This window comes from Pollachius pollachius, assembly GCF_949987615.1.
Source record: "Pollachius pollachius genome assembly, chromosome: 10".
NCBI lineage: Eukaryota > Metazoa > Chordata > Actinopteri > Gadiformes > Gadidae > Pollachius > Pollachius pollachius.
Window position 1 is genome coordinate 1764592 of NC_136943.1, and position 12423 is coordinate 1777014.

General features: G+C 43.6%; 1 protein-coding gene across 1 annotated transcript in view; it reads left to right on the plus strand.

Annotated features, from left to right (window-relative positions):
- Window positions 1–243: 243 nt before the first annotated feature.
- The window catches only part of glra4a (glycine receptor, alpha 4a), a gene marked incomplete at its 5' end in the record, with an annotated part of 35014 nt that continues 22834 nt past the window's right edge, over window positions 244–12423 (plus strand). Inside the window, one exon of the mRNA XM_079745506.1 lies at window positions 244–311. Within this exon, the coding sequence (XP_079601632.1) occupies window positions 244–311 (68 nt within the window). The remainder of the gene's footprint in view (window positions 312–12423) is intronic.

The window sequence follows — 12423 nt, forward strand, 5'->3', positions numbered from 1 at the left end:
GTTTGATATAAAAAGAATAAAGATTAAACTACCCAGCCAAAAGTTGCCTGCAGGACCCACTCGGACGCAACCGACGCTGTGGTGAACAGCCCCCTGGACTCAGTGGGAGGGGAGAAGTTTGGATCCTCAGTGAGACGATGCCTTCCTCTTCCCAGTCTCACACGCCGCTCAGTGGATTTGCTGATTCCTAAGATAATTACTCCAGTTATTTCAACAGGACGGCTGGGATAGACTGAGCCAGAGATGCTCCCACGGGTCACTAGGATTCTATATGCGTTGTCTTTCTTCTTTTTCCAAGGATGCTTCATCAGGTAAGACACATTGGTTTGAAGATGTGGGGAGGTTTGAAATGTTTAAAATGTTATGACAACGTTATGATCATGAGTTTAAACTTTAAGAAAACAGTAAAGAGTCATTCCCTTATTATGGGGCTAATGGAGGCGTATTGATCCCTGTAGAGCGAGGCATAAATCTTCATTAATTGTGGTTAATTGCAAACCAAAAAGGCTCTACGCCAACAAACAAAGGAAGGATTCTCATCAGTAAGTCCCTTTGACTTGTTAATAAAAGAGGATATATCCTTGAACTCTTTTGCAAAACACACATAAAGTCATTGGGATAATTTCAATCCTGGTTTAAATCACAGTCTGATAGTAGAGTATAGTGTGTAAACCGAACCACATGTATTTCAAATGAAATTTATCTCCTGATCGCCGGACTAAATGATTCGCAGTTCCCAGATTAAAGACGCTTTGCTCTTCAACTACCTGTGGAATCGCGATCATCAGTATGGTTTTATTAGCCATACATTTGCACTATATTCCCAAAAAGCAAAATAAAGAAAGAGACTAAATCAATTTCCACAACAAACGGAAAGGTGTCGGGGATTTGTGTGACTTGTTGACGCTGAGTGGTTCACGTTGCTCGCCAAAAGACGCGTCCTCCGCGCGTCTCCAGACGCACAGACTCCGGACGCGTTCATTGATTATTGTTGGAAAATCAGCGCCGTTTTCGGGTAACCGTTTAGACACAACGTGCACAGACAGACACAACAAAGAGCCTCTGCTCCTCTGCCGCTATGTCTGCCACCAACAGGAGCGATCTATCTCTGTCTGCTCTTCAGCTCCAGACTGTTGCTATTCTCTCCCTTTCCCTGTATGCTCGAATCACGCTCTCTTTCTGACTTTACATTTGTAACCCATCCTTTTTTTTAACTCATCCCCTAATTGCAATGTTCTGTGGTTTCAACCCCAACACCCACATTCCCTATCCCATGCCCGGTCAAACCCAGGAGTGAAGGGTTGGGGAAGGAAGTTCTGCATAAACCCACCAACCTCCCAACTCTGCAGGTGTGACTCCAGACAGGACCAGAGCCTGAAAGGGCAGATCTTTAGCCTGGGGAAGAGCAGTGAGCCAATAGGAGCCAGAGGCTCTCTGAAAGAACTCATGAGGAATGGAAGCAGGACGTTGAGAGAGCAGTTTCGCGAAGAATGACCGCAAAACGATGCAGACGTCATCTGTGCAGCGAGTGCAGACGTCCTAAAGAGTCGATTCAGACTGACGGGACTCGGGCGCTAGGTGAGCCTGCGCACCTGTTGCGCATTGAGAGATCAGTGTAGGCAGGTTAAACCAGCCGTCACCACACACACTCTCAGGGAGATCTCCTGGCAGCATGGAGCACCATCTGCATGCATCATTAACTTCAAACTCTAGAAAAACCGGCTTTGGACATTTTCATCATCATCATCATGCTGTGTCTGGGGGAGCCCGGGAAAGCCACCTTCATCGTGGCCTCCACCGCACTCCCCCTACCTGGCTGCCCCCCACCTATGTGTTTGCATTACTCCACCTGGAAGCCAGCTAGGTGGAGTAATGGAGCCGCATAGGTGGAGTGCGACAGGCTTGTGTGTTTGCTTGCCAGGGTTCTAGTAATGAGAGCCTTTAGTGGGGAAGATCGCTTGGCAGATGTGGGGAAGGAGAACAGAATACTGCGTTTGATATCTACGGGTGTAGAGAGGGCGTTGGTGTTTGGCGTTGTGTTTTAACGATAGGAGCTCTGGAGCCAATTCAAGCCAAGAGTGCGTTCAGAAGGAAACCAACTCTGAAGGTTGGCCGGCCTGCCTGGAGCTGCTCACCTCCCGACCGGCTTATGAGGAAGTCAAAGGCCTGTTTGACTTCCCCCCCCCCCCCCCCCCCCCCCCCCCCCCCCCCCCCCCCCCACTCTCAATTCAGTGCAGCTTTCTGTTTTTGAGTCCACCCTTCTCCCTGAAAAACCGAAACACTCAAGGATCTTTTTAAACCGCCCAGTTGGTTCAGTTTGTGCTGGTGTGTGTTTAAGTGTAAGCATTCAAGCATCCTTTGTCATCCACCGGCAGACCATAAGGGCTGCAATGGGTGGGCTATACTAGTTCAGCTGGTCAATGTGTGTGTGCTCTCTAGTAGTGCAAGTGAAGGACTAATTGCTTAAGTGAGAAGGGAGAGAGAATCTCAGTTCCTTGTTCTCCTCACCTCTGGTCCTAGCCTGTGTGTGTGTGTGTGTGTGTGTGTGTGTGTGTGTGTGTGTGTGTGTGTGTGTGTGTGTGTGTGTGTGTGTGTGTGTGTGTGTGTGTGTGTGTGTTTACTATGCATTTGCATCCATGAGTGAAAAGTATGGAGTAAACAGCACAACGGTGGGGGAACAAATGAATCGAGAGGGTGACTCAGGATAATGGGGTCCATCATACTAAATGGGTACCAGCTGAACCATGGAGAGATGGGAGGAGGCAGCAACGAGTTTTTGTTGGCTGAAATTAGTCTGGATTTGATTTGAATATGAAGGAACAAATGCGGATCATTTAGGTGAATGTATTGAAGTGCATTTGGGATCCTGGGAGTTTGTGGCTCAGTAAGTTATTAATCAGTCTCACAAGGTGTGGTTGTGGCAGCTATAGTGGAATGCACTCAAGTAAAGCACATCAGTATTCAGAGGTATTTGACAATGCCCTTCAAGATTTTCTTAGTTTGCTATATTCATTATCACTTGGATGTACAGTGGAGTTTGTTTTTCTCCTAACCCCAATCGTTGATTTAATAATATATGAAATAATATTTGGTTTATATATACATCTGCAATTCCAATCTTGCAAGATTGCAAGCTCAATTCAAATAAACCCTTGAAGGCAATTAAAGCCACATTAAAAAGTGTTGTACGTTGTAAGTGTTTCATAGTACTACGAAATCTGGTAGTTAGTGTGCAGTCATTTTAAAGGCGCTGAACCGAATCCCAATTCATTTATACAAGGTAAATTAGGTCATGTTTTTGCGGATAGAGTGGCAAAACTGCTGCAACATTCTCAACGTTAACATTGAACAAAAATGCAGCCATGGCTGCATTTTTGTTCATTGTTAACGTTGAGAACACATGACCTAATTTTCCTTCTTGTATATCACTGTGTTCTGCATGCCATTGATGAGTAAGGAATCCCGAAGAAGGCCTTGCACCTTTTACCATTTCCAATTAGTAATATATCCACCACACATGTTTGAGTCTTTATAAAATAGGCAGCTGTAGCGCTGGAGAAGGATTGGATCCTACGCCTGAATATTAAGTGAGAAGGACCAGGCTAGTGTACACTCCAGGAGATGTTTACTTTTTAAAATTGGTAAACGCCACAGGTGTTCCCACTGACGTCTCGTGTCCGACGTGCACAGGCTTTTTTAAGTGGAGCCGAAAATGCATTAAAGTTTTGAATGACACTTCAGGAGTGATGTAAACACTCATTACCCAATCCTGCGTCTTCAACAGCACCGTGCTTAGCCCTTTAATTAAATTTGTGATATATTCCTAGCTGGCGTTACAAGCCCATTCCTTAGCACTAACAAAGTGGGGTCTGAAATTAAACACTGTGGAAAAGAGTAAACTTGCAACACAGTTTTATTTCATGTATGAGTTGTGAGACCTTCTCCAGACTGGGGCGATGAGTTATCTGCCCCGTTTGAAGGGTACCTCACTGATTTCCGGCTAGTGCCACTCAACTATTTCTGGCTAGCTGTCTTCTATTCTCTCCAACTACCCAGGGAGAGCCCCACACAGGTGGCTACGATGGAGAGGAGCAGAAGGACAAAGGGAGCAGAGAAGACAGATGGGACGTTTGCGTGACTTAATGACAAAGAAGAAAAGAGCCAAGTTAGACGAGACCGGCGAGACAGTTTGCTTCCTCGGGTCAGCACCGCAGGGATGGCTTTATCAATCAAGGAAAACAAAACCATCCTTTAAATTGCCTACAGATTACTTTTGAAGACTAAGTCAGTTGAGGGGTCTTAGGCCATGTTGTCAAAGGGGCATGACCTAAGAAATCATAAATAATTGGCCTGTTAAGCCCATTGAGACTGTAATGGTGATTAAGGGCTATACAAATAAAATTGAATTGACTGACCTAAACTTCATTATGGGTACATGTTTGATCACAGCTCAGCCCGAGTATACATCATTGACTGTTTTGTCGTTGTCTTTCTTTAAATTAAACATTGCATTCGTAGGCCCTACTCGACTATCATCTCGACTAAAAGTAGGACAGGAAACGTGCTTGATATGAGTCAATATAATTGCATGTGGGCAGTCTGGTCTAATTCTGCTACTATGTCGCGGGGCAGACAGATTATTCCGCTGCAAGCACTAGCAGCGCATGTTGGCAGTGATAGTTTATCCAGCTAGCGAACTAGCCTCCTCGCAGCTGTGCTGGCACATCCAGCCGCGGAGATGGGGCTGATTATCCCCAGTCCATTACATCCAACACCACGCATGACCTTTCCGTATTGCTTGGATATGAAATGTGCCCAACTGCTGCCTTTTTCCTCTCCTTTTTCCTCCTCCCTCCCTCCCCCCCTTACATCTGAAGGGGGGGGACTTCTGCGGGTGAGATGTTCCAGACTGCTCAGATAAATGTCAAGGGGTTGGGTAACGTACATTGAGATGTGTCCCTTCTCCATGTAAGGTGGCTTTAATAGCAACACAACCTCAGCTCATGACATCAAGAGGCACGGTGTAATGGTGGCGTAAGGCTAGAAACCCTACACTTAGACGTCCTCGGGGCCTGGGGAGTGGTGGGGTTGCTTTACTCGACAGGGCAGCCTGCCAGGCTCCCATGTTGCTGCATCCAGTGAAATCCGAACCCCTAGCTACCAAAATAAGGTTTACTATGATGTGTGACTGATGCGGATGAGCCCGATGTAAACTTTCTAATCAGTGCACAGACACTCCCCGGTAACTAGGCAGCGTCGGACTGGAAAGGGAATATCATCAGAGTGCAACACCGTCTACCGGTTAAGCGTCTTCCCTCGGGACAGCAGAGCATGTGTTCACTGAAGCCCAAATGTAATATTTTCTATTTCCGTTTCTTTTTTTGGGGGGGAGGGGGGAAGGAACTTCTGCCTCATGGCTCACTCGGTGCACACCAGTTTGACAGAACCTAGAGGTACAAGGAATCATTTAGTTGTTCTTTTTTATCTACCCCTCCTGCCATCAACTGCTGCTATGTCCGTGAGCTACTCTGCAAATACAGTTAATCCGCGATGAGCAGAGTGACTGATAGGCTGTTTGCTCTCCAGCGAATTTTCTTGTCTAATTAAGGCGGGCAACTGTAAGAAATGAGGACAAGAATAATATTAATTAGATACACTACCCATTAATGTAGAACAACTTAAAATGCGCCACATCCCAGAAATAGTGATCACAAATATATAATGCTTTCCTTTTAGACCTCAGCACAAAGGATGCAGATCTTTGAAGTGCAGATGTAAAAGTATATCCAGAGTTTAGAAGAGAGAAAGTATAAAGGGAATACAACATGTATTAAAAACACTAAATTGATATTTGAGTGAATCTGCTTCTGTGACCGAAAAAGCTTACCAGCGTTTCCAGTCAATGACCATTGACCAAGGCAGCACTTGGATACACGTGGTGTTGATAATTATGTGCGCTGAAATTAGGAACACGAAATGGAACCCATTAAAAATCCCTCCATCATGGTATTAAGCCTGGACAGTTCAGTTCATTATGATTAAACTTGGCTATGGGAGCAATGAAACAACAAACTCAAGTCTCTCTTCTCTTTCTTTTTTGGACCTCCATTATATATTAACAATAGAAAAGAGAAAATAATTACGAAAGGAGAACTTATCCAAGAAGAAACACAGGCTTTTTTCCATGTATTTAACAAGAGACCAACATAACAAAATCTTGACGGGCAAGCGTTACCTCTCGGCGAAATCATCGAGCCGTGAAGTAAAGAGATCTGTTCAAGCTGTGCATGTTGACTTAACTGTATACAATTGATTGGAGTGATTGTCTTCCACCCACAAAACCCTGATTCAGGAACTGTTGATTGATCCATCCTGTAATGATCTTGTCAAACCGAGTTTAAGCTGGAAAGTATTGAATGGTCACACTCCGTAATAAAGCATCTTAAAAGGGCGCTGAACCCAAAACCGTATCAAGTTTTAAACAGTGTTGTCTTGTATGATGGTCAACATAGTAATCCATGTTATTCTTTATGGAATGCCATTTGAGTCAATATTAAATAAATGAATAGATAACGCTATGAAATAAATTAATTAGGCAAAAATTTAAATTATTAATACTATACTGAAATAAATAAATATGTTTCTGATTTCAAAAGGACAACTGTTTATGGAGACTTTTACGCCACATATCCATCCGGTGTTTTCAAATGAGTGGGACGTGGTCATTTTCGTGACGTTGCAGTGCCTTTACTGTGGCCCTTCAACCTCACAACCATGGACACCAGTGGCCAAGCGTGTGGATGCGTGGAGCTCTGCTGCAGCGTTTGATGCTGACGCCCGCGTCCCAGCGAGGGTTGACACTGATAGTAAAACCCCCACAGTCTGTGGCACATTTCATACACTACGACGCTCATTATAACTCACCGACACAACGGCGGTGCTAAAAGAGTACCAACGTTTTGGTTGGGCTGTAACCATAGGTATAACAACGCCCCCGTCCATCCGAGAACTGTCGGACAAAAATGTATTTTTAAATCTTATGGGGTTTGAATTCGAGTGGACGCATGGGGTTTACCTACACTTAAACCCGGGAACTATTTGGTGGACTAGTGGTGTTACCTGGTAGCTGAAACGCTGACGTATAAAAAAGGGAAAAAAGAGAGGCGATTGCCGAGAGCTGGACCTTTGAAGTTAGATCACTTTATTGCGACGGGTGAATATTTCTTTCGCATCGGTTCTCGTGTAATGTTGTGTCTGTCACTGCAACTTGCTTACTCATTCCGTTTACCGTCATGACGTGTAAACTGGCAGAAAAACAGACAATATATTTTTTTTAAACCACGAATCAGCGAATAACCCTTTGAACTTGGGCAAATCTGAGTCGGATCGTTGAGGTGGCAACTGGGCTTGTCAGAAAATACCATGAAGCAGGCTACGAGGAGCTCCCCTGCTCAATCTGCTTGATTTCATTAGTTAACTGGTAGACTTGACCAACCAATGGAAGTGGTAAATGCAATTGAAAAGCACTTATCAGCTCAAACCATAAAAAGGTCAAGGAAATGTGGTGTGATTGCCAACCCTCTCTGAGGCAATGACTATGAGGGCTAGAGAGATAACTATCCAATTTACCCCTAATGCTTTCATTCAGTCACATTCTGATCCCTTCCATGACAACAGCAAAATAACCAATAGGCTTTTGCCAATAATCAGTTTCCATAGCGATATAACCTCATTGATTGGTGGGGTGTTGCACTCCACCGTTGGAGATTTGATGATTATATTGGTGTGTTTGCCATTAGCGGCCCTAATCATTAGCTTCGAGGAGAGGGCGAATGCCTTGCTCAAGGGTAAAACCACAGCACCCAATCCATTGCCTAGGGGCTTTCTACCACCTCCGACCGATTTGACCTTGCAAAGCAAAATCATAAAGATAAGGTAGTTTGGGACACTTTTATAATTGGCGGAAACTTATTCGCCGAGTATACAAGTTGCAGCTGTGAAATACCTGGATTGTATTGGCTCAAGTATTTATCTGCATGTATTACAGAGCGATTTGGACAAGAAGGGAAAGACCGAAGAGACCGATGCTCTCTGAGGATCAGCAATATCACAAGGTTGAAGCAATTTCGTTCCAGGAATATTAAGTTCAACTGATAGAACTTCTAGACAAGCAGGACTATTCTGCAGAGCGGTTTAGTTAGCATCATTCATAATGGAGTTCTGAGCAGAACGGCAGATTGAACACTTACCGTACTGTTGTGCATTTCCAGCCCGGGCTGTGAGCAGGATTGTTGTGTTCCAGAAATAGATGAATTATCTACACATGGCGTTCCTTCATTAACTTCTAAACAAAGATAATAAACTTACAGGTAACTGAATATATTTATGGGGAAGTCTGTCAATTAGTGAGGATACAATAAAGGCCTACATGCAAAATTAAGCATTTGTACCAATTTCAAACGGAAAATGATATAGTCTGACCTCAATAGTCAGCAAAGACGTTTAAGTTTGAAACAGTAATTAATGATTTCGTCAGGGAAGAAAGGAGCTTATCTTCATGAGTTAATTGGGATTTTGTTGAATGTTTATGTATAAAGCTTTATCTCTTTATACAATCCTTCACTGTTTCTATTCTCAAGAAACAAAATGTTTGGTGATCTGTTGACCGTCCCCTCTCGTTTATGTGACCATGTCAATGCTTGACTACCCGTGGGTTGGAGCTCCAAACTGCTGATAGTTAATGATTCATATTTGATCAAGCTATAATGAAGTTTACCTAGCAATCTACATTGTATTCATTGTCCACCATTCTCTTTATTCTTCCATGACTGGGACTTTTGCTTTGGAGAACTGCTATGCAAATCTTCAAAACTTAAAACCTGTTATTTTCAAACCTCTGTTTATCAGAAAAATCGAGTTCTAACAACAAAAAAAAGGCGTTACACAAAATACAAATTTTACACATTTATTGTGGTACCAATTTGAACTCAGCTGCAAATGTCCTGTTGGTTCCAGACAACTTACAAAAGGAAATCGCAAACTACCTCCAAGTACAAAAAAGTCAAGGTATGCTCAGTGGGAACTTTAAACAACTAAAATGATCTATTTAACCAAGCAGGCAACCACCATCTCTATTGTATATTAGTGTCTTAGGCTAAAGCATTTTAGTACATGCTATTTTCTAAACAAAAACGTTGGTTAATGTACGGTTTGGACTTGATCACAACACCAGAACATTTCCCGTGTAAATAAAGACAAAAACATCAAGTTTAATTATTACAGAGCTCCACACCAAATCAATCCATCAATGAGTCAGACCCCAATGGCAGATCCTTATCGTTATCTCACCCAACACAGTAGGCCCTGTTCTTCTCAAACCTATCCATAACACCTCTGCAGAGATATACAACTTTATCTTTGCCTTCTATATCTTACTTGCCCTACCATAAAGTCAATGCATTTGTCTCTTGGCCACCCTATAAAGTGCCTGAATCGTCGTTTGAAATACTGCTGGTATCACATCCGCACTGGATGAAAGATGGTTTGTTTTGTCTTGGCCCAATATATGAGCTACACTGGTTGAATACATTTGGAAAAGGCTGAGGTTATTCTAGCACTGGGGGTAATCATTTTGCCTTCTTCGCAAACTATTTATTCTGATATTTATTTAGTTTTTTGTTGAGATTGCCCGGTATCTTTGCGCCAAAGGACCCATAACGGTTACACGCTGCATCCTCTTGTTGTAAAACTTTTAGAGACCAAAGAGACTTCCAAACGCCATTTTAGTTTGTTCTTTGTGCTGGCCTCAATCTCTTGCATTTGAGAATCGAGCCTCTGAGACTAAAGACTCATCTATCGATCTATCTCCTTCTCTATCCATCCTCTATATATATCAATTTCATATGTATATCTATCTATTTATAAATGTATATCAATCTATCTATCGATCTATCTATCTATATATTTATATACACTAGTAACTCATGAATTACAGGTTCATTTCCTTAACACAACCCCATCTAGTGGAGCTTAGCCTTGCTTCGTATTAGAGCTAAATAATTAATGGCTCACGCAACTCACTGTACAATATTTCAGAAAAGCAGCCTTTCACTGAGTAATTAGAAACATCCTGTACACAGAGTAATGGCAGTGCTCACCCTGACAAGATGCAGGATTACAAATATAAACTTGAAGTGGGGAAATGCATTCACCTTGTTTATTGCAGGGAATTATTGCAGGCATTTTGAGGGATTACAAAAAAGTTAATAGCTGCTGGAAAGGGGCCCAAAATATCTAAATTTGTGGGATTACTGAGCAACATTAATACAAAAAAGGGATTGCCTTGATAAATAACATTTGGAAACCCATTTAATACTCATGCCTGTGCGATATCATGGGTATACACAAGAAGTCTGCAGAACCCACTAACCAAAATCCTTCCTCTTTGGAAAAGGCCAGAAATCCCAAGGATTATAGTTCATACTACACAGTCAAAGCCGTGTTTTACTATGTCAGCTGCATCACCAAGGTCCCTGACAGGTAGTTTACACACCCGTGTTACACTGATTCTCCCTGGCAAAGCCCTGGGCAGATCTGGCTTCTCTCTGGCCTTCATCCAACAGTTTGGCTGGTGAAACAGATCAAGGGTCAGGACCACCATCTTTTGATTCTCTTTTCTCGCTGTTATGTGCAAAATATAGTTTTTTCGAGGGTGGTAACAACAGAATGTTGCAAGGAAGTATTGCTACAACTCACGACACAGAATAACTTGATGAGCAGGACTGTTATAAGCCCTTAAATCGTAAGGGTGAGTCCATTCTGTGTGTACAAGGTACAAGACATTCTTGTCTTGTACCTTATATGTACCTTAAAATGGTATGTTATAAGTTACCTAATAGGGCGGCATGTGGCCCACGCAGTAGAGCGGATTGGCTGGTAACAGGAAGGTTGATAGTTCGATCCCCGGCTCCCCCTAGCCGAGTGTCGAGGTGTCCCTGAGCGGGGCGCCTCGCCCTGACTGCTCCCGACGAGCTGGCTGGCGCCCTGCGTCGTTGACACCGGCGTCGGTGTGTGAATGTGTGCATGAACGGGTGAATGTTGGGCGATATTGTTCAGCGCTTTGACAGGCCACTGATAAGAAAAGCGCTTCATTAATGCAGTCCATTTGATTGCATCGTACATATCTATTGCGAAGGGCTCTGTTACCTCAATGCTAAGTTTCCCTATAAATGAAAGGAATCTTCTTTCTCCTTATTGTTAGTGCGGTCCCATTGTGTGAGCCAGCTCAACCAGCTGTGTGTTCATTACCAGAGGGCAGCCTCTCCCGGCGGCACAGAGCCTTCTCAAGGCCCTCTGTTAGCGCTTTATAAGCAATACGGCCCCCGGGGGCCACATTAGAGAGAAAGGAAAACAGCCACAGAACATCATTTCCTCCTCAGTGTTAGGGAGCAAACCTCTGAGTCCAATCAGCCTGGAAGCAGAAGGAGAATATCTGCGCAGAGCAGAGAGGTATGGGAAGAGGATCAAATAAATACCAAAGCAATGCGAGCGATTTGCCTACTGGACAGTACGCAAATCACGGGGACGCAGAACAAAGATGAAATCACACCAGGCAGTTAACATGGAAGGCAATGATAGCTGTGGTCCCCATGCATATTCATCCAGGTACATAGCAGGGCTATTATACACAAGCAGACTTCAGCTTCTAATGATATGTTTACGGTGTATCAACGCACACCCCTCTGCAGAAAGCCCAGCTAGAGAAATCACCATGTATTTTAAAAAGGTGTGTGTGGGAAAGGGGATGGGTTATCAGCTAGAAATGTGGAGATGCATGCCAATGAATCCCTAGCAATTGCCCACTGAACACACGCACACACACACACACACACACACACACACACACACACACACACACACACACGGCTGAATCGCATCGGAAATCTAATCTCGCTCTTCTAATCGCTGCATTTCATTACCTTGACGAGATCAAGAAGAGTCCGCCCTTCTTTGATCACAGAGTTTATGTCTTATTTGTGGCCACACTCCACCACTTTACTCACACCAAGGTTGGTGCATTCAAAACAATTACTGTGATAGATCGCTTACTTCAAAGTTCCTTAATTAGATGTTATACTGGTTGTTGTGGATGCCGAATTTTGACATTAATCTGGCCAGAGTCTAAAGTAGTAATGTTTTCGTAGAAGTTGTGGTAGGAGTTGTACTGAAGTCCAGTTCTTGGCTCGTGGTCAGATCCAGTGCATGAAGATAGCTCTGCAGTCCTTCTCAAGCTTCACACAGAACACATCACAGCCACCCCCACGCTGTGAGTCAAGGCTCCTCTCTCTGGCTATCAAGAAATCCAGCTAGCGTCTTCTCACACAGACTGACAGCAGCAAATCCACTCTGATATCAGATCTCAGA